The sequence below is a fragment of the Nilaparvata lugens genome, chromosome 10, assembly GCF_014356525.2.
Source record: "Nilaparvata lugens isolate BPH chromosome 10, ASM1435652v1, whole genome shotgun sequence".
NCBI lineage: Eukaryota > Metazoa > Arthropoda > Insecta > Hemiptera > Delphacidae > Nilaparvata > Nilaparvata lugens.
Window position 1 is genome coordinate 2796043 of NC_052513.1, and position 24399 is coordinate 2820441.

Below are 24399 nucleotides of genomic sequence, written 5' to 3' on the forward strand. Positions count from 1 at the left end.
TAGACCACGGATCACTCCTGTATGTAGGGGTCAGTTCCGTTCAGCCCATTGAGGTTTAGATATTTGTAAAATATGTGCGAAGAACTAGTGAAAGTAACTAACCATACTCTTAACTAAAAATAAATAACTAGAATAAAGCAAATAGAAATAAAAATAAAAATCGCAGTACCCTTTTTTTGAATTATTTTATCACAACATGTTTTAACATTGATGCCATTTTCAGGTGTTATCATTTTCCATTATCAATTGAAAATGGCATCAATGTTGAAACATGTTATGATAAAATGATTCAAAAATAGGGTACTGAGATTTTTATTTCTATTAATATTACAAGTAGCCCTATACAGAAAAGCGACTAAAATATAGCAGCTTGGTTGTGAATTGGACTAATGTGAGTACTACTTACGTACTATCTGTAATACAAAATTTATGATAAAAAAAGATGAAATTCAGTTGAAAAATCCAACATTCAGACTTTGGAAAATGTTAATAATAAAGACCAGCGAACCTCCCTGGTGACTTATCCCAATACAAAATGGGAAAAAGATGAAAAACCATATACAAGAAGCTAAAAAACACCTGGTAATAGAGCTGAGATTAGTGCCAATATATCGACAGAAGCAGGCCTTCTGACAATATTTCCAGCCCAAGTGTTAAAGCCACCTCTTCACCATACGCTCAAATATGAACTCTGCATTCCTCCACAATATACCTTATCTCAGCTGGTAGATTCCTGTACACCATTTGGAAATTAGAATCTATTTTTTTCCTACAGTTACGTTGAAAAGTGGCCATTGCTGCACTGATTACAGAACGCAAAGAATCACTTTTCCGCTCTAGTGCGGGAATAGTTATTTGTGCAACTAGTGCGCAAAGTGACAGTTTGCTGCATCGAAAGAAACGTTTACGCCCGAGCCGTAGGCGAGAGCGGAAAGGTTTCTTGAGTGCAGCAAACGAACTTTGCGTACGTATTTCACATTAAATTTTTCCTACAGTTACCATTGAATATGAAAAGTGGGTAATTATGGGTAAAATTCCCTGAAATCCATCAAATGTTTTTCTGTGTAACTTTATTATTAATAAAAACCTCAATTTATTTAAAATTGAATTATAATGATTAGTAATTCAATTGAAAATTCATCTGACTGCTTGAAGGGGGTTTATGTTATGTAAGCATTGAAATGACTATAATCAAGGCACATAATAAATAGAACGTTGTTCTTCACTGCCATTATAACGTGGGCCTCACTATGAGTGTTACCAACTTAATTTTGATTTTGCTGCACTGGTGCTCCATATAACCTACTAACTATTTTGCGTTGTCATGCTGCAAATCTGGAGTACGCAAAGTACTCACTTTGCGCACTAGTGCGGAAAAGTGATTCTTTGCAGCCTGCAATCAGTGCAGAAATGGTCACTTTTCAGGGTATCTGTAGGAAAATTTTTTTCCTGCACTCCAGATTTGCAACATAGCAACGCAAAATAGTTAGTAGGTTATATGGAGCACCAGTGCAGCAAAATCAAAATTAAGTTGGTAACTGTGACTGTGATGCACGTTATAAGAGTCTTGAGGTGGTGGAGTGTGGCGGATGACAGCAGTTGACAGCACACAGCCGCCATTCAAACACACATACTACATTCTATTTTATTTATTAATAATAAAATTACACAGATATACATTTGATGGATTTCAGGCAATTTTACCCATAATTACCCACTTTTCATATTCAATGGTAACTGTAGGAAAAACTTAATGTGAAATACGTGCGCAAAGTTCCTCTGCTGCACTCAAGAAACCATTCCAAACGTAAACATTTATTTCGGTGCAGCAAACTGTCACTTTGCGCACTAGTTGCAGAAATAACTATTCTACAACCGCTCGTAAAGTTCTTCTTTACTTTACATCATAAAACAGTTGTTTTGTGTGCAGCGATAATCTACGTGGATAATCTACTTTATGCTCGCCAGCTGTTTACTTTACTGCTCGCTAACCGCAGCGCATGTGCAGTAGGAGGCTATATTTTAGAAAAATCCCTACTTTTTCGTCCCATTTCCAACGGTCATGGTGGCAAATTCACGTAGAGCGTTGTCTCTCACGCTGAAGGTCCCAGGTTCGAATCACGGTCCTACCAAATTTTTCTTGCAAATCATACTAACTGTTTTATCTTATTCTAATAATAAATCATTATAAAATAAATTATTATGATTAGATAGAATAATAATTAAATTGTATCATTTTATTGTTATTATATTGATTTATTCATTCATTCGTGGTTACAATCACAAATCATATAAATATGATTAGGAAGGAACAACAGGCTTGGCCCAAACTATTCCATTCCCAAATTTTGATAAATTAATAAAATGTCCGAAAAATAAGTTAAGTTTCTACTGTAAAACGATCAAGAATAATTGGATAAATTATGAAAAAACTGTTTATTGTATTAGAATCCAATACTGCAGTTGTAGGAAAAATTTTGTATGTAATTCGAGCGTTAAGCTTTTTTATCGCTCTCGTCAAAATTACCATGCTCCGCTACGCTTCGCATGGTAACTGTTTTGACTCGAGTGATAAAGTCGCGTTTTACGCTCTTAATTCATAAATAACTATTATGAGATGTAATGAGAATAGATGAATGAGATACTATCACCATTTGGAAAATACAGAATTTAAATTCATTAGCTACCAATCATTTGATAGTATGCCTGCACTTGTATTGAATATTGTTTTATATGCTGTACTTCACATCTTGTATTTATGTTTCAGCCTACCACCGCCACCTCCACTGCCGCCCCACGGCCGAGGGGGCAGTGACGACCCGGACTATCGGCCCCCTGTACCGCCCCATCGCAACATAGGCGTCAATGCAAATGCCAACGCCAGGTCAGGCAAGACTTTCGCCCCAAACGAGACTAATGGTCAGTACTTTAATTTTACCCCCTGATTAGGTTTTGTCATAGAGAAAAGATAGCATATGAAGATACCTCAGGGTAGGTAGAGGTTGTTTATGTTCCATACTTCACTGTTAAGGTTGTGCATTCAATTTGTTTTTTCAATTTTTTCCCCTTTTTCTAATCTATTGGACAGGCTCTTAGAACATAATCTATGCAATTGAAATATTTTTATCAGCTTCTGTTAACTAACAATAGGGCTTCAAGAGTCACTTTTTTGAGGCAGATGGTACACATACCCTACAAAAACTACTGGTCAGAAAAATTTGAGAAAAATATGGAAGTTTCCTCTTCAATATAGCAAAAATTACGTCAACTTTTTTTTGAAAATCTGGAAAAAATTAAATTTTTATGCATTTTAAACTCCTTTTTCACATTCAATGTTCGTTCTATAGACTTCAAATTCATAGAAACTTGTAGCGCTGTTCTTGATGAATAAAGCTGATGCTTAAACTTCTTTTATAGACACAATAATAGCCGCTGGTATGTGTACCTTTAAAGCACGGTTTTACGCCTGCTATGCTCGGGCAGCAAGTGAATAGTACAGCTGGAGCGATCTAGCGGAATTAGTTTGTCCCTAGAGCTAAGCGCTCGACGTTAACTCAAGTCCTAAAGTAAGTTCCACGTTATAATGGCATTGGGGAAAGATAGAACATAGAAGATAGAAGATCTATAGAATCCTTCAATAGAAGATAGCTGATATTCCTAAGCAAAGCAGTAAACTCAAGCCGATATTCCTAGTAGTTTTTTCCGTGAAGCTATGTGACGCTGGTACGTAGTCAATTTTTTCAACTCAAGCCGATTACTGTCCACTACTGTCTAATATTACTGTTTTGGCTGTGTGACAGTGTAAGAACGGCACAGTATGAGAGCATACCAGTGTCTCTCATAGCTTCAACTACCATAGTGAGGTCCACGTTATAATGACAGTGGATAAAGATAGTAGAATAGCGCTGCCGATTCTCTGCATTATTTAATTATATTTCTACACTGTCAAAAACATAATTGGCATCGTTGTGGACCTAGAAAAGGATAGTATCACCGGCTTTGTCGAATGATAGACAAGGATAGCAATTCCAAAGTTGAGCAAATACTGTCATTATAACGTGGACCTCACTATAGGAGGAAGTAGAAAATACTACTGGACCAGGACTATCGGCTTGAGTTAATAGTTGAATTTGGAACATAAAAGCTCTATACCATGAGATATCTCATTAAAACTGGCCAATAACTGTAGGACATGCCTGATAAACATGTCTAATTTAATTTTGATTTCAACTTTTCTAAATTCCTAATTTATAAATATTTTTGACTCTAAATTGGGTAAAAATCATGAAGTGTAAACATAACCTATTTTTGACAATTTGGGAAAGGAACAGTTTTGGGCTTTGAGCCTGTTGTTCCTTCCCCAATCATTCATAGTTGAGAATTATATTGTATCTATAAATGTATAAATAAATAAATATGATGTGTCATCACATCAAAAGGCTTCAAACAAAAAAAAATTATGTTAGGTTTTTGTATCTTCGAGTTTTAGTTGTTTATTTCACTCATAGTTGAGAATGATTGTATATATCAATGTATAAATAAATAAATATGATGTGTCATCACATCAAAAGGCTTCAAACAAAAAAAAATGATGTTAGGTTTTCGTATCTTCGAGTTTTAGTTGTTTATTTTTTCTTTACTATTCTTGTAAATTCCAGTGTTTCATTTATTGTAATTGGTTGTTTACTCTATGCTATCAGCCACTGTTGAACTACTGTTTTTTGTTTGAAGCTTCTTGCTGGTGACACAACATGCCATGCTTGATGAGTATGTGGGCACACACATGTTCAACACACTTGTCCAATCATTAGTGGCCACCCTAGGCGCAGCCCTTATATTTAACTCTCTATTACTATTCCAAGTTATAAACAGATTTAATTAACAGCATACTTATTGAATAACAATTTGAGAAGAAAAAAGATTATTTAGCTAGGTGGTATAACACTGAAATATCTTTTAAAAATAGCTTCTAGAATTAGATAAAAGAAGAAGAAGAAGAGGGAAAGAAGACATAAAATGGAAATGAGCATGAAGAAAACTACTACCACGCAGGGAATACTACTTCTTGCACATAAGCACGCACATACTACTTGTATGTGCCTGTTTTTTTTGCACATATTATTCAGAATGTGAAAATGAATGTTGTGTGGTGTTGCATTCGGAATGTGAAAATTTATGTTGAGTGGTGTTACATAGGTGGTAGACGTCATCACCACCATCATCATCATCACCACAGAAACAACTCAGGCGGGGGAGGGGGCAGCAAGCGACCCCCCCGCACCCAGCACCATGACGCAAACCACAACCATCATGACGTCACAGCTATGACGTCATCGGCCGACTTCCAGTTCACCACAGCCGAGCCAAGCGATGTGGTGAAGCGGGCCACGATTGTCGGCAACCCCATGTTCAGCCATGGGGAGGAGGAGGAGGTGATGGTACACCAGCAGAGGGGCGGCAGCTGTCTCCAGGGAGGGGCAGCCGCCTCCAGGGAGGAGCTGTTGGCCCTGGAGGATTTGAACCTCGGCATGGATTATCAGCAGATCATGGAGTACTTTGACAACCTCAAAGAGTCCAATGCTTGACTCTAGATCACGGGTTGCGTCACAGACAAGTCTAGTGCGTTTTAGGGTGGAGCTTAAGTGGCCTGCACACAGGGGCATTAGTAGTGAAATGTCCGCAACTTAAATGTACATAGCATTTCCAATTCCGTGTTCCCCTAGCAACTAGTTGCCACTACTGTTGTGGGAACGTAGCTGTAGCTGTTATGGGAACACGGAATTTGAAACGTCCGCAACTCAAATGTACATGACATTGTCGATTCCGCGTTCCCCTAGCAGCTAGTAGCCACTACTGTTGTGGGAACGTAGCTGTAGCTGCTATGGGAATGAGGAATTGGAAATATCTGCAAATTGAATGTACATATAGCATTCTCAATTCCGTGTTCCCCTAGCAGCTAGTAGCAGCTACTAGCTGTTGCGGGAACACGGAATTGGAAATGCCATCTACTTTTGAGTTCCGGAAATTTCCAATTCAGTGTTCCCATAGCAGCTTCTAATGTCTCTGTGTACAGCGAGCTTTAGGTAATATTTTCAGTTTCTATCCTATTCAAACTGTTTGATGGTCAGGTGGAGTATAGATAAAAAATGTTATGTTTCTATCCTCCTCAATCTATCTTTTGGTCCAATAATCTGGTGATATTTTCACTTTACCATAATGCTAATGTTTCTTTTTTAGTGAGATTCAATTCGAAAACTCAATTGAAAAACATAAATCACAACTACATTGATGAAAGTGGTATGAGATTTTCAAGAGGAAAAATACAACTCGTTTTGATTCCTAGCTATTCACCATAGACTCTAGGTAGTAAACCCGCTATCAACTAAAACAGGCTTAGTGCCGGTTGCACAAACGCTGGTTAAATTTTATTTTATTCCAAGAGAACCAATCAGAGAAGCCGTCTTATCAAAAAGACTTTCTCTGATTGGTTCTTGTGAAATTAATTCTAAGAGAAGCCGTCTTATCAAAAAGACCTTCTCTGATTGGTTCTTGTGAAATTAATTCCAAGAGAACCAATCAGAGAAGCCGTCTCATCAAAAAGACCTTCTATGATTGGTTCTTCTTCTGATTGGTTAAAATTCAACCGGCTTTTGTGCAACCGCGCCTTAGTCTACTTAGGATTTGTTTCTCGTTGGAATTCACTGTTGAAAATTAACTGTTTTCTGACTTCTGAAATATGTATTGGGTAACAATTTTTTGGAAACTAATGCCTTTTTTTGAGAATCCATCAAGAATGAGACTGTATGTTTAGCTCCATCTTATGGTTTAGTGTAATGAATCATCGATTTCGTGATAGTAAAAATAACTGTCAATATGCCGTGAATGACGGAAATTTAATTTTAATAATTTTTATTAGTATGACATTCATGTTATTTGTGTTATTTGATAACATGATATTTATCTGTATTATGGTACATGATGACATGATTCATCACGTGTTACATATTGTGTAGGATGTCTCAATTCTAATAATTTCTGTATCAATTCAAAACTAGGCTAACTCAGCCATCTAACATTTATCAACCAAAAGAACGTGTTCAATTCTCCAGAACTTCTCACTTTTTCGTCGAGCTCTTGTGAGTTTTAAAAATTTTTATTAATTGCTTTTATCAATGCATTGACACTAAAGTTCCCCAGATTAAGGGAGATATTTTGACAAATATCAGTGAGATTTAAGTCATTTTTAAAAGGTTTTCACAAGTCTTCAGCCATGAAATACAATCTATCAACTAAGTTGTAGGTAGATGTGTTTGTTTCAATTTCTGAGATTTCATTCATGAAATACAATCTATCAATCACGTTGTAGATAGAAGTGTTTGTTTCAATTTCTGAGATTTCATTCATGAAATACAATATATTAACCACGTTGTGCAACAAATGTTTGTTTTAATTTTTGGGATTACATTCAAAGAAAAAACATTCTTGATGGATTTTGAATCTCTAATTCACTGTAAACGAAAAATCCTCTCTTACAAAATGCATAGACTGTTGACTGTAGCAATCCCTTCTAGATGAACCACATTTCTCAAACCAAAGCTATACATTGTTCTTAGATGGTGAACAATTCTTCCATAGATGAAAGTAACTCTAGCTACTCAAAGTAACTAACTGTTACTGTAAAAACTACCAGTAACCCTAGTTACTGAAAGAAACTATCTGCTAGTGCTTAGTTAGTTGCATATGTACATATATATATGAGATAAATATAAACTTTACCGGACTTGAAGTAACTTATAGCTATATCAATTCTAGTCAGTCACGCCATCCTAACGTTGAAGCCAATGTCTATAGTAAAAGAAAATAGTTGGAAAGAATGAAAGAGCAAAATATGTAAGAAATAAAAAGAGAAAGAGGGAAGAAAAAGAAGTAAATATTGACTGATCTTCTCGCTAGATATCTTAAATCATGGTTCTAGAATGTACCATAACTTTTCTACCTATAGTTAGTCCAAAAGCTAAATATTTACATAAATTGTGTAATACCTGCTTTGAAGTGATTCTTCATTATTTTGTGATCAAATCTTTTTTTGTAGTAGTAAGCACTAAATTTGGCTAAGGCACTCGCATTATATGGTATACAAAGTATGTTTTAGTTGTTAAATAATGGTTTTTCAGTGTCTATTCGCTAGTATTTATGAATAGCAATATAGAATGTAAACTAAGCAAGCTTTACTTGTGTGAATGATGATGGACGTTGTTTGTAATAGTATTAGTGTCTCAGAATATATTTTTTGTGAAATGGTTATTTTCCATTCATAAAATACGGGTTTGTTCTTCGATGGTTCACACCTTATAACATATACGAGTATTATCAAAAATATTGTGGGAAAATTCTATTTTATACAAATTAATTTAATTTGTGACAAAATTTTTAGATTTTGATCTTTATGACGAATAAGTTTAATATGAAAACTATTCAGAAACATTGGATGTGAAATTGGTTCAACTTAGTTATGGTTCTTCCAATTAATTAATTTGAATTTATAATTTCAATGTTCTGTCTAAACATTTTCTCATTTATTTCTGTTATTTTCTTTTAATTTCCTCACTATTAAGAATGGTATGAACCTGTGACCATAAAATCTTTAGTAGTATTCAAATACCTTGGCAGTTATTAAGGCTTTGATGTCACACTTCAGCCTATCCTCTGTACACTGCCAAGATATATGAATCTTACCATGAAAATAACCAGTTTCAAGCTGCTAAAAAACAATTGAATATAGGTATAACGTTTAACTATTGCTGACATGTATAAAATACCTACCTCTTACTTGGAATGCCTTTGTATATAGTCACCCTTGTCTAAAATGTGAATTGAGTATGTAAAAAGTTGGTATCTATTGTGTAATAATATGATTATATATTAATTGTATAGTATAATATACATTGATTAAGATCAAATACTATCGGTTATTTTAATGCCAAATCATTCCTAATAGAAATCCTTTGTATATTGTCCATTTCCTTTACAGTGGTCAAGTGTGTAAAAATGTATTCCTCCGATTTATTTATTTGTTCAATTTGTAAATAATAAAGTACGGTACATATTCATGTTTTGTTCACCTAATCTGTGTAATTCATCTTACAAAATTACACTGCTATTTATTTACGGTGTAATTTAAATACAGTATTCCTAATATTGTCCTAAAATTTTTTAAGTATTTGAATTGGTTTTCCAATGCATGTAATCTGTGTGTAAATGTTGTGTGTAAAGTTGAAGGTTTTTTACATTGGTTTTAAAGTATAAAATATTCCATTCAAATTTTCAAAATCTTTCTAAATTAGGTAATTCTCACTTTTCCAGTTTTTTATATGTTCAAACTTGGGGCTTAACTCTTTTTATTTCAGAATTGGGCTTCCAATGTCTATAAATCTTCATCTAAATTTTTGTTCAGACCTTATATATTCCCACTCAATTTGTTTCAAGTACCTCATTTGTACGGTAACTTGATCTTGTTTCCTAAATGCTTATAGATCAAATTTGAAGTATTTATACTCCTCTTGTACATACTAATCACTATTAATCCCAGAGTGGGATTAAAAAATTACTACTAATCTTCACTAAGCTTGATCTATTACTATAATTTCAATGCAAAATTGAGCAAAGGCATGGTAAATAGTATCCTTGAAAATGAAGTAAATTTATTATTATATCCTATAATAATAGTTGGAGATATCGATAAATGATTGGTGGTTATGATTGTATCCTAATACAATCATGAAACTTCATAATTTCATATCACTATAAATATCATAAAATTAATGATATAGATAGGAAACTTTCGTACTAATGTATTCAAAAGTTGTATTAGTCTATAATGGTAATAACGTGCTTTGTAAAACTAATCAAATATTCGCCTATTTGTCAACTTGCGATTAATCTTTCTTCATTTTATTATTTCCATCAAGCTTTTAGGAATAATGCTATCAGCATTTTAGATGAAAGACTGTACGTTTGCTTTTGTATATTATGTATTTCCATACACTGTACTCCTCACTACAAGATACATATCTAGTCTGTTTGGCAAAAATCGAATGAGCAAATATTTTTTTTCCACAAGAGTATATATAAGTTATGAATATTTTTTGGCCAACAAAACTATGAAAACTCCAATAACCACACTTCCCCTGTTGAATAGTTAGATCAATAACTACAGTAAAAATTTAATAAACAATGTTTCCCCTCTCTTACACTAACATGAATTATGTTTTCTTTTGTAAAATATTTTGTAATTATCTCCCACTTGAACTTGTGCCATATTTGTAGAAAGTGTAACATTTTTGCCATAATTTACAACACTATGTTCAAAGGTATTAATTTATCTCACTATTTGTATATTAGTTTTAATCGACTTACAAAATCATAGACTGATATTTATTGTGAACAGTTTTTAGTACCTACACATACATTATTTATTTGAAGTTGTACTGTTTCTGTTATATTTGACGAATGTTTATCCGTTGAAATCCAATACATTTATGCTGTTGTTAAGTAATTTCTTGAAATAGTTTAACGTGATTCAGTGTATGTTGAAGCGAAGAAGTTCTTGGTGCTCCCAGAAGATGTTTTTCATTTTTTCTATACCGTATTTATTTTAACAAATATGCCTCGCTTACTAAATTAATCTGCTTTCATGGTTCTGTTTTTAAATCATATTATATACAGTAGGTGTGTTCTGTTAAGATACACTGAATTCCAAGTTTTGTTGTGTAATTATTGTGAACTAAATCAATCTCTGTCATGAAGAATACGCAAGTAGAGTAAACTCATGAATGAAATGAGTAAACTCAAACCAAAAAAATGTTTTCTGTGTTTCAATAGTAAAACAATAATATGCAAACTATGATTTAACATAATCTTATAGTGAAATAATAATAAGCAATGACATTTTACCTTCAGTGGTCTTCTATATTTTTAGTGTCATTTCAAATCAGATGAGTAACGTGTTTCCTATGCGTTACGATAATACGTAATTACGTAATTTGCAAAGTAGAGGTAACGTTATATCTCTGCACATGCGCAAAAAGAGTTATCCATTATTGCTGGTAATAATTATGTTTCCCTGCTTAAAGGTATCTACTACGCATAATTTATATTTCCACTTTTATTTGTTTAATACAAGTAATATTCAAATACCGTGATATAAATTTAATAATACATTCATGAGTATACTTTAATTTTCATAGTTCCTTTATCCTACTCAACTTCAAATTATCCTAATAATTATCCTTTATCCTACTCAACTCAAATCCGAATTCATTTTTTTGGTTTCCATTGATATATTCCACTAGAAAATGAATTTGACGTCCATTTTCAAGAACAAACTAATATGAAAGCATTTCTGCACTTTTCTAACACTCTTCCCACAATTTCAGTGATTTCTTATCACTTTGAAGGCATTTTATCTATAAAATCAATCACTTGAATCTCAACCAATAACGCTTACTTGCAATTTGTACTATAAATTTATGGAAGTAAACTAATTTATGATAAGTAATAATTGGTAAACTATTTATTATAATAAGTAATACTGTTGTGCATGATGAAAGATTACGAAGTATTTATTTAATGTGCTGAAGTGTTTTAGAAGTATTGAGTATAAGTCTAATTATTGTACACAAAGCTGACATGTAAATATAATGAATGTTATGAATGTTTAAATCGTATCTTATTGTGAAACCATTCACTTTTCTCATCACTTATCTATTATTAGAAAATGTTTCCAGGTTTGTTTTGTTCTATGGAATTTACAATATGTGACTAAACTACACAACGTTCAATTTATTCCTTACTTTAGTTATTAATAATAATAATATCGTGTAGCCTGTTGGCTCAGGCCTGGTATCAGAGTTTTTAGGTCGCAACTGATCAATATTTCAGGGCCTCTGACATGACCTAACGACTGCTTTAATTATTTAACGACTTTGATTATTGATTTAACTATGTGCCAAAATTATCAAAATCAAGTGACGATTGACTAAATTGAACCAAAGTTTCGTTGATTCAATCATTCTATTTTAAATTATAGCAATTAAAAATCAATTAACTTTGCAGGAATAAATTGTTATTCAACTGTAATTGAACATCTGTCCATTGTCAATCTTGAACTCAATGAAAAACAACACAGTTTGAATTTTGTTTGAGATTCTATGATACAAAAATCACTTACGCGTGATAGAATCTTAATGATAAGATATTCAAATCCCCGTGAACTCAATGAGAAACAACACAGTTTGAATTTTGTTTGAGTTTCTATGATACAAAAAGCACTTACGCGAGATAGAATCTTAATGATAAGATATTCAAATCCCCGTTACATTGGTTTTGTTGCTATATTTGTTGAACCTGTAATACGTATTTAATTTGCAATTATTTCAAACATCAATAATTATTGTCCTACTAAAAGGTGTCAAAAGCTCTTCAGTTGTTATCGCTCATTCCAATCACTCAAAAGCATTCTATTCAACAGTCACAAAACAATTATATTCTATTCAACAACAATAGCTTACTGCTCGCCAATGAAAATGTCAAATTGTTAACTAAAAACGTGTTGATTTATCATGGATTTTAACTGATAGTCGAGTGAAGTTGGTCACGAATTTGAAAACCTATTCATAACTATATTTTTGGATTCATATAGGCATATTCACTTGGTAGAATGTAGAGAGAGTTGGCTACGATTTAGGCAAATTACAAATATTTTTACCTGCGAAGTTATTTGGAGTTTATATGATTAATAATTTACAATACTGTACTACACTATTAATACAATAGATATTTAATAATATAATAATATAATACTATTAATACACTACACTATTAATTTTCAATACAGTAATATTATTTATGAAATTTTACTCTTTCTTGATGACAATTGCTTCAACTTCTGTTGTATAATCACTGTAGCCTACACTGTAATTTATTTATGATCAACTACAATTTAATTTACTACATTCTATTGACTTCAATTCACAAGTGACTATGTAACTACAATTTGATGTAGCATATTTTTTCTGTTTTCAACGATACATAATGATATATATTGTCTTGAACGTTTACATCGGGGTATGACGTATTTTTTCTGTTTTCAATGATATAACCAGAGACAAATAGTCAAGGTATCTTTACTCTAGGTGTCTTTATTAAAAATTTTCTTTACTCTATGATATAAAGTCTTGACCGTTGTAAACCAAGCGTTAAGAAGCAACCAGTTCTAAAATAAATCTTGAAGTATACTATCATGGCATCTCTACCCATCTGGAAGTTTCTAGGACTCTACGAACTGCATTCCCAACCAGCCCTTAAAGATGATGAAAAAACAACATGTTCAAAAACACTAACCAAATATTTGAGGGTACTATACACAGCTATTCCAGTCCTGACTTTCTTAGTAATGCTAGCCGTCACGGCCTCAGATTTGGTTAATACTACTGTAAAAAACCCGGGAATCGTTATTGGCTTATCACTGGACTTCACTTCACTCCTATTGGTCGCTGTGGTGACAATGCTGTTGTCAGCACTACGTCATCAGAAGATACATCAGCTGATCGAAAAAGTACAGAGTGTGCAGAAATTTGTCGACCCGCAAAAACGCAGAATTCGCATGAAACGCTCGCTGCTAGCGCTTTGGATTCTGGGAATAGGGTTAGCCATTTTGACGGAAGCCATGTTTGAAAAAACGCCGATTGTGCAAAATTTGTTGCGATTCTACATTCAGCTGATCAAGTTGTACATAGCGGTGAGGAATTTGGAGGTGGTGGGGCAGATTATTGAAGCAGCTAAAGTGCTGAATTCCAAGATGGCGGCTGTGAGTGAGGGGGATGGAGGGGTTGTGACCGTGAAAGAGCGGGAGAAGAGAGGTGAGTTGAAAAAATCGAAAATTTAATATTTTTTAGAAGTACCTATTTTTGTGGTTGAGTATGTTGTCCATATGAGGTGTGCACTTGTACTGCTGAATAGAACAACTTTATTCAAAAGAAAATACAATTACATAAATAAAATAGATACAATCTTATAAAAAACATAAGACAAAGTTATTGGGAATTACCAATATTTTATAAATTTTATGTATTCATTTGTTTATAAAGGCAACTCTCCACAAGTATTTTAAGCACTGGTAACGATGAAGGGTGGATGATCATACAGTACTAATGTTTCTATTTGTGATGATTTCATGAATGGATCAATAGAGATGATGAATAGCTGAAATAATGAGACTTTAGAATGAGTACGGTAGCTTATAAAATGATAGAGAAATAAAACCTGGATTACTAACTAACAAAATACTCTGAGGTTTCTACAGGCTATACTAGACATGCTATCGCTCGTTAGCTAGATTTCCCATACACTAGTGAGCCCCAGGTTGGAGAACTAACTTAAAATGCTACACTATAATATTCTGTCAGTTGAATTATTTCTGTTGGAAGCATTGGAAAGTCAAGAGGAATAGATCAATAGTTATTATTAAACGAAAATCCAAATTAAATGCTATAAACCAGCCCGAAGACTTCTGCTACTGCAAATATTGACAACAGGGTCTACAGAATTCCATCTAGCTGCGTTTACCCTGTTATCAATATTTGCAGTTGAACGAAAATCCAAATTAAATGCTGAAAATTACTGAGATATTGCAATTATTCAAATGCTGATGTATTAATAATTATTATTAAACGAAAATCCTAATTAAATTCTGTTAATCACCCCAAAGACTTCTGCAACTGCAAATATTGACAACAGGGTCTACAGAATTCCATCTAGCTGTTTACCCTGTTATCAATATTTGCAGTTGCAGAAGTCTTTGGGGTGATTAACAGCATTTAATTAGGATTTTCGTTTAATAATAATTATTAATACATCAGCATTTGAATAATTGCAATATCTCAGTAATTTTCAGCATTTAATTTGGATTTTCGTTTAATAATAATTATTAATACATCAGCATTTGAATAATTGCAATATCTCAGTAATTTCCATCTGTAGAAATAGATAAGGTGCATTGAGCTATTAATCATATGCATTATTGCATGCAATTGACATGTCCTACCGTTAGTGGCCAGCCTATAAGGTGCAAAAAATGCCTTCCATTTTGCAATGCTAAAAAATTACCCAAGTAAATTGGGAATTCACTGATAAATAAATACAAGTCTTATCTGAAGTAGAAAACATGAAATCGTTACCGTACATATAATTAATTGACCGAGCGAAGTGAGGTCTAAGATTCAAGTCGACAGTTTTGCATTTCTATTTATGTTTATATGTATATATTTATGTTCCGCATTTTCGGCGAAACGCAGCAATAGAATTCCATGTAATTTGACAGGTATGTTCCTGTTTGAATTTCGCGTCGACGTATACATACGTTTTTTTTTAAATTTCGCATTTTAAGCATAATACAAAAATAATTTGATTATATGGTATGAGATGTTTTCTTATTCAAATTCCTATTCTTTCTTGATAATACAAAAGGAAAAGGAGTCTCCTTTGAACGACAATATTACCGTAAAAATCATACTTTAGAATTATTCATCATGAATCAGCTGTCTAGTGGACTATAATACTACCCATTCAAAAACATTGAACATCTTGAAAATGTATCTTTCCATCAACGTTAGTAGACAGTTGACTATAAAACTACCCGTTCAAAAACATTGAACATCTTGAAAATGTATCTTTTGCCGTGCTACCAATTTTTCCTTAAACGGTTGGAATAGCATTTAACACCTATCAACCTAAGGATAGTTGTCGGCTCCAATGAAATAGATTCTTGATAAATTGTGAACGGATCTATTGCCTATGAATGAGAAATCCAGTTTTCAGAGCAAAAGAACTTATAATCTTCAGATGAATTTATACAAATACAGAAATATAGGTACAAAGAACAATAACTTACAAGTCTAAGCGTCTAAAATTACTACCTACGAACTAAGTACTTAACCAGTTTACAGTTGAAAAACAGTGGCTATTGGCTTGGATACAGAAAAAACAAATTATCCACAAAATAGAACACTATAAACGTTTAAAACTCAATTTAAAACATTAATAAATTCACTTAAACAGACAATAATTCAGAGCACAAAATTACACACACAACAGCCAGCCATGTTTTCAGAAGAAGAAGGAACAGGAAAAGCCACAAGCCAGAACAGAGAGACCTCAAAAATTCATTGTCCATGCTACAGACACGTCACCAAAAAATTATAACTTACAAGTTTAGAATTCACATTTTATATTTGTTCTCAATAAAACTTTATTTTGAAACTGTTATTTTAAATTTATATATATATATTCTATTTAAATAAACTATTTATCTAGTAATTTGTTAACCCTGCCTCGGTGACACCATGGAACAATGCAACAAACATTTACGATAATAAATTCTCCGTCAAAAAGTTTGTCCGTCTATTGATGACTCTGACATTTACTATAAAGTTCCATAGATCTCGAATTGAAGATTCGATTCAAATGTGAGAAAAAATGTAATATTACAAATACCCCCCTCTTGACATAAAAAAATTTTACTGTTTGAAAATTTAAAGAAAAAATTTACATTGACCCTAATGAAAATTGTTGAAATTTAAATTCGAGAACAGTAACAATTTTTTCTAGAAAAACATTACATGTCATCCAAAAATATTGAAAATTATTATAAAAATTCATCAATAGCGTTTGTTATATGTTTCCAAACAATATCTCAAAATATAGAATATCAATATTACTTTTGATTTAGCTTTATAATTTAAAGAAAAATATCTCAACAGAAAGTTTAATATGTAAAGAATAGTTTTTTGAAATTGCACATAAATTTAATAGATAGAAAAATTTAATTTTTATTGCATAAAAAAAATTTTAGTATGTTGAATAAAAAAAATTATTATTATTATTATTTTTTTTTTAAATGAATTGATGAATTGTTACATTTAATTTTCACATAAAATTTCAATAAATCAAAAAATGTTCATTCTTTCACTATTGACGTGGTTGATTTTATTGATGCACATTTTGGAAAACAGTCCGTTAAGGCACTCAGTATGATTTTCAGTTAAGTGTGACTCCAATGTGATGACGTTAAGTGTTGGGCTGATCTGGATGCGCGTAGTGTTGGGCTGATACTTGTAGTCGACTGATGCATATCAAACTCGATACAGGTGACATCTCAGTTAGCATTGCTTCATGTTTGTAGTAGACGGCTGCATACCAAACTCGATACAGGTGACATCTCAGTTAGTATTGCTTCATGTTTGTAGTAGACGGCTGCATTCCAAATTCAATACAGAGTCACATAAATTTTGTATCATATTTGTAATTATACAATGTACATTTCAGGCTTGAAATGACAATGTAATTCGTTTTTTGGAAAAGAGATAGACGCTGCATACAGGATTAATTTAGGTGAGGATTAATTTAGGTAAGGTTTGGTTTTTTGATATTTTCAGCTTTCAAGGTTTAGAGTTCTGCATACAGGAATAATTTAGGAGAGGATTTTTTGAATCAATTCTTTCATGATACTGTGACTGTTCTTCTGAATTCAAAGTTGTGAATGTGAACATGGATGGCAATTACCTCCAGGTAATGCAGTAGTGTTGAAGTTTGAGATACAGAGTCAGCAATAAGCATTGGCATTGCTATTGGCGTATGCTTTGGTGTTGGCTTTGGCATCGGCGTTGATATTGGCATTGGCGCAGGCATTGGCATTGGCGCAGGCATTGGCATTAGCATTGGCGCAGATTTTGGCATTGGCGCAGGCATTGACATCAGCACAGGCATCGGCGTTGATTTTGGTGTTGGCATCAGCATTGGCGCAGGCATTGGCGTAGCTATTGGCATTGGCGCAGGCATTGACATCAGCACAGGCATCGGCGTTGATTTTGGTGTTGGCATCAGCATTGGCGCAGGCATTGGCGTAGCTATTGGCATTGGTGCAGCATTGGCGCAGATTTTGGCATTGGCGCAGGCATTGACGTAGCTATTGGCATTGGCACAGGCATTGATATCAGCACAGGCATCGGCGTAGATTTTGGCATTTTGGTGTAGTTATTAGTGTTGATATTGTTGTAGGTATTAGTGTAGGCATCAGCATTGGCACAGATTTTGGCATCAGCATTGGCGCAGATATTGGCATTGGCGTAGCTATTGGCATTGGCACAGGCATTGACATCAGCACAGGCATCGGCGTTGATTTTGGTGTTGGCATCAGCATTGGCGCAGGCATTGGCGTAGTTATTGGTGTAGGCTGCAGCGTAGATTTAGGCGTAGTTATTGGTGTTGATATTGGCGTAGTTATTAGTGTAGGCCGCAGCGTAGATTTTGGCGTAGATATTGGCGTAGTTATGTCACACTAGTTCGAAAATCACCCAAATGTTCTTAACACTCTTCATGGCGTTCACTTGTTGCTGATTTCGAGATTCACATGATAACTATTTCAATGTTAATGTCTGTGCTGTACCTGTTATCTTAAAATGCTTATAAACTAAGAAGAAAAACTTGATTAGGCTATCAATACAATCTAATACACATGAAAATTATTTTTAAATATTTATGAAATTGAAATTTGTTAACATCTTATTATACAGTCAGCAATACATAAATTGTGAAATATGGACATATCAATGATAAATTTAAAAAAAATTCATTTTCATCTATTCACTGTTCAATTATCAAAATTTAATCCATTCTTCAAAATAGAAATAGAATTTCATAACACCCTGTATCATTATCAAAATTGTAAAAAACATCAGATCATCACAACAAAATTAATTTCAATATATATTTCAATAATTTCAGACAATTGGTCTTCTATTCACAATCATTTCATAATATATCTGCATTTCATTATCATTTAATATAACATTTCATTTATAGCAAGTTCATTTCACATTTATGATTTATCATTCAGGGTTTCAAAATTATTTAGTTTTAATTTTGTTCAAAAATTGTATAAAAAGCAAATTATTTAATATTGTTAATCATCGTTTGTTGGATACTATAGTTTATTTCGACTTTTCAATGTTCTAAACACAAACTACATTTCATGACAAAACTTTACTATCAATCATTAAACAAGAAACCATTCAAAACATCAATAATATTTTGCTTCAAAGGCAAACAATATTCATAATTAATCATCATTTTGCATCTATGGCAATCAACATAAGTAATCAACACAAAAAATATTATCTCATTACTGCCTCTCTAAGTCATAACCTCTGTTATTCCTTCTTTAGGCAATAATGGGTTTCCATCTCAAAAAACAATCACATACCAGCAAAATTCTAATCAACAAACCCCACTAAAAATTCTACATTCACTCCAGCATCCATTTCAAACGATAATCAATCATATCAAAATTTATAGAACAAACAAATTTAAAAATTTTAGAAAAAGACATCAATCACAAAAACTTATTTCAATTAATAATATAACAAAACGTTTTAAATTGAACCATTTATTTTTTAAACTAAGTTAAAATTTAAAGACTGTATAATAAGTACAAACATTTTAAGATTATAATACAAAGATGATCAAGATGAATAATGGGTAAATAAGTTCCCTAAAAAATACAAAAAAGAGAAATAGAAAACTGGGTAAATAAATTCCCTAAAACAATACAAAGAAGAGAAAGATTAATTAGAGCCTATCCTACATGTCAGTACTGAACTTTCATGAGGAAGTATATTTAATAAAATATACTACTATGGAATTTTGTAAATTCCAAGTATGACTCTAATTTGTTATAATTGTGAGCTATCACTCCCACAAAAACAACTGGTGAAGGAAAAAATATGTTGACTATTGTGACTGGGTGGAAAGTTCCTAGATGTCTGTAAGGCAATGTGATAGCAGACTCTAGTATCGGACCACAAAAACAAAAGTATGCAAAAGGTTTTACAAACATTTGTTGTTGCAGTCTTAAGGTTTTTATATCGCAAACAAGTAGGTCAGATAATCGAGTCCAGCCGTATGTGGTTCACGCCCACACCTCTAAAAGAATCACACCTACTTGTCTACCAAAAATCCAAAGTATTGGACAGCAAAGAAAAAATAAAATGCAAAATGGGTTAAAAGCCCAGAAGAAAACTATAACCTAATTACATATGGCTTATGGCACGATATGCAATGAAAGATGAGAACATGGGACATAATTTGCTCTGAAAAACCTAATTACCTAATATAATACCTAAAAAAAAAAATAGACATGATTAAAATATGTAATACATGATGAAAAAATATACCGCAAGCAAACAATTATTTACACAACAATGGATAGATTTTAGAAAAGTTAAGTTTTATCAACAATTTAAAGATTAGGAAAATAAGCTACTATTTCAACTTCTAATATTATTTCAGAAAAATACAAATTTAAATGACTATGGACAAGATTGTTAAAGATATGCTTCATAGAAGAAATTTACTGAATATTACACAAAGACAGGAAAGAATCGAAAATTGAAAAGATTAAGGGCCAAGAAAATAGGCTACAGGAAAGAAAAAAGACACAATTATGGACTCTTACCATACACTGTGTAGCGATTATGCTATTCTGAATCCCGGCATAACACAGGATTCCTAATCATTGTGTGTTGGGGAATACCCTTTCATCATGTGATTCACTGTCATCATCTTGTAAATAAGCAACTTGAAACAACCTTTGAATACTAATACATCAATGGAAACCTTGTGCTTTGTTTTCTTCAAGAACATGATTTTATTCATGGGTTCATTTGTTTCAACAAAGCCGTTTTGCCTACAAAAGTTAGTCATGTTCACTTGAGAATGCATTGCATACACCTTTTCAATTTTCAGTTGAAAGTTGAACTCATCAACTTGACTCAAAGCAAGATTCATTTTGTTTACATTGTTCCTAACCTCCACAGAAACCTGTCTCATGTGAACATTCACTTTGTTAATAGTTTTCCTAACCTTCAATGTAGCAATATCACTTTCATGATAGTTGACTTTCAGTGAAGACAACTCCCTACCTTCTTCTTTACTCAATTTTACTATCTCATTAGGGTTGACTTTTTCAACAACAGTAACTAGGCCTACATTGTCAGAAACTTGAATGAGTTGATCTTGTATCTTAACACTACTATTATCATGCTTCAATTTGTTTTCATCTTCATGACTATCTTTCAATGTTTCATGTGCATTTTTCAATAGAAGGTTTATACTAACCTGCTCTAGTCTAATGCTAGTACATTCTTGCTTCATATCATCAAACCTAGCATTTTGATTTTTAAACATTTGGTCTAACTTAGCATTTTGCTTATCAAATTTAGCATTTTGCTCATCAAATCTAGCATCTAGCTTATCAAACCTTTGTGTTAAGAATGCTATAAGATTCAGATCATTTTTAATGTTTGCCATTTTGTAATATGCACTGATTCATTAAAACTTGATCTCTCTTGAACCGACTTCCCACTCAGCAACAAACCATTCATAACCTATCAAGATATCTATCCACTAATAATTTCTATAACCAGGGATTTCATGGTGTACCATTTGGGACATATTTATTTTGTAATTCGGTCCCACCACAGGGGTAACATTTGCTGTGCTACCAATTTTTCCTTAAACGGTTGGAATAGCATTTAACACCTATCAACCTAAGGATAGTTGTCGGCTCCAATGAAATAGATTCTTGATAAATTGTGAACGGATCTATTGCCTATGAATGAGAAATCCAGTTTTCAGAGCAAAAGAACTTATAATCTTCAGATGAATTTATACAAATACAGAAATATAGGTACAAAGAACAATAACTTACAAGTCTAAGCGTCTAAAATTACTACCTACGAACTAAGTACTTAACCAGTTTACAGTTGAAAAACAGTGGCTATTGGCTTGGATACAGAAAAAACAAATTATCCACAAAATAGAACACTATAAACTGTTTAAAACTCAATTTAAAACATTAATAAATTCACTTAAACAGACAATAATTCAGAGCACAAAATTACACACACAACAGCCAGCCATGTTTTCAGAAGAAGAAGGAACAGGAAAAGCTACAAGCCAGAACAGAGAGACCTCAAAAATTCATTGTCCATGCTACAGACACGTCACCAAAAAATTATAACTTACAAGTTTAGAATTCACATTTTATATTTGTTCTCAATAAAACTTTATTTTGAAACTGTTATTTTAAATTTATATATATATTCTATTTAAATAAACTATTTATCTAGTAATTTGTTAACCCTGCCTCGGTGACACCATGGAACAATGCAACAAACATTTACGAAAATAAATTCTCCATCAAAAAGTTTGTCCGTCTATTGATGACTCTGACATTTACTATAAAGTTCCATAGATCTCGAATTGAAGATTCGATTCAAATGTGAGAAAAAATGTAATATTACACTTTCCATAAACGTTAGTAGACAGTTGACTATAATACTACCCGTTCAAAAACATCGAGCATCTTGAAAATGTATCTTTCCATCAACGTTGTAGACAGTTTCAGCCAGACCTGATAACAGCGCTCACACCCACATTCCGGGACGACACGTCACGGTACGATAGGACAGAAAGCTCTATATGTTTATTTGGGATTTTTTCTACACATTTTAAATTGATAAATAAAATTATTTATTAATTTTTGAGAAAACATATATAACAACAGGTCAATGTAACTTACTGAGCGCGAGGTCTACTGTTCACAGAACTTCTAGTACTTTTTCAGAATGGCACAAAATCAAATGCATCCGCACACTGGGTGGGGTACATTGGATGATCTGTGAGTCGATTCAGGACGTGAGTGAAGTTTATGGCATTCAGCTGCTTCTGGAAGTGCTCTGTCTGTTTGTGCTGATCACTACCACGTCTTACAGCGCATACAGCACCTACCAGAATGGCAAATTCCCTGAAGCCTACTATTGCACCACCTGCAAATTGTGCTGGACCATTCTAGAGGTTGTTGAACTGATTGTTCTCATTGTTCCTTGTGCGACAGCTACTGAAGAAGTGAGTCAGGGTTTCGCATGATTTTAAAATTTTAAGTAATGATAGTACGATAAGTAGTGTAGTTTCAAATTCAAATAATCTTTATTCCTTCTTTACAACATAGGTACTTTACAAAAATAGCAAGCGAGATACATAATTATAGTACAAGGAATTCCCCCATAAAGACCAAATCGTCTGCGTGTGGAGGAGAGTTCCATGGACAACACATTTGTAATCACAAAATATTTTTTATAATAATTACAAAGTAAATGAATATTTTTTAAAAAATAAGTAAAATAAAGAAAGATAACTTATTCATAATAAGGTAATAGCATAGTGAGGTCCACGTTATTATGGCAGTGTTTGGTTAGCAATGGTATTGCTATCCTTGCCTATCATTCAACAAAGCGGATAGCGCTATCTCTTTCTCGCTTTGCTCTTTTGCCAGATCGTCTTTTAACAATGTAGAAAATTAATAATTACAAACATTTTTATCTTAATTATGAAAATTCATTATGAAATTAGTGAAAAATATAATTTCTTGCTTAATAAAATATAATTGATTATTTTAAACTAGAATGAACAGTTAATATTACATCAATAAACCTAAAAACACTTCACTTAAATGAGATACTTTTGTACAAATTAATAAAAACAATATAAAAACCTTGAAGTACCCTTTATTGTTATTCTTGAAATATTTTAACGTTTTCAATAATAAAGGGTACTACACGTTTTTACTTTCCTTGCCCTATTACCATAGGTAAGGAAAGTATTGCTTTTCGAAAAAAATTAAGGTACCCAAATTTCTATACGTTTCAAGGTCCCCTGAGTCCGAAAAAGTGGTTTTTGGGTATTGTTTTTGTTTGTTTGTTTGTTTGTTTTTGTTTTTAATATCTTCCCAGAGACTCTTAACAGAGTATGAGAATTGTCAAAAAAAATGCTTGAAAACATTACTTTCAATAAGAAAAAATACACATGACACATACTCATATACATACATACACACATACAAACATATCAACACACAAAGGGCCCCTCCCTAAACATATATTCCTGTGTGGTATAAAATACACCTTCCATCAATAACACTTTTAACTTCTTTCCGAATAAATTGAGATCTTCAACGTTTTTCATATCATCATGAAGCTTTCTAAAAAATTTGAGACCCATATATGTTGGCTTCTTTTCAAAAAGAGCTGTCCTAAGGTACATGGAAGCAAAGTCTCCTCTGTTTCTGGTTTGATACCTGTGGGAATCACTATTTCTAGCCGAAGCCTTATTTCTCCTGAAGTACATAATCACCTCATAAATGTAAAGAGAGGGAACGGTGATAATGCCCAGCTCCTTGAAATGATTCCTGCAAGATTCGAGAGGCATAATCCCTTTTATTGACCG

General features: G+C 32.8%; 2 protein-coding genes across 2 annotated transcripts in view; both read left to right on the plus strand.

The window, feature by feature from the left end:
• The window catches only part of LOC111043539 (transmembrane protein 132E-like), a 312195-nt gene extending 306530 nt beyond the window's left edge, over positions 1-5665 (plus strand). The window contains exons 17-18 of the mRNA XM_039436095.1: positions 2768-2919; positions 5197-5665. Coding sequence (XP_039292029.1) covers positions 2768-2919; positions 5197-5585 — 541 coding nt within the window. The 3' untranslated portion in view covers positions 5586-5665. The remainder of the gene's footprint in view (positions 1-2767; positions 2920-5196) is intronic.
• Positions 5666-13444: 7779 nt separating this feature from the next.
• LOC120353226 (gustatory receptor 68a-like) overlaps positions 13445-24399 on the plus strand; it is a 28191-nt gene continuing 17236 nt past the window's right edge. The window contains exons 1-2 of the mRNA XM_039436096.1: positions 13445-13919; positions 22742-23022. Coding sequence (XP_039292030.1) covers positions 13454-13919; positions 22742-23022 — 747 coding nt within the window. The 5' untranslated portion in view covers positions 13445-13453. The remainder of the gene's footprint in view (positions 13920-22741; positions 23023-24399) is intronic.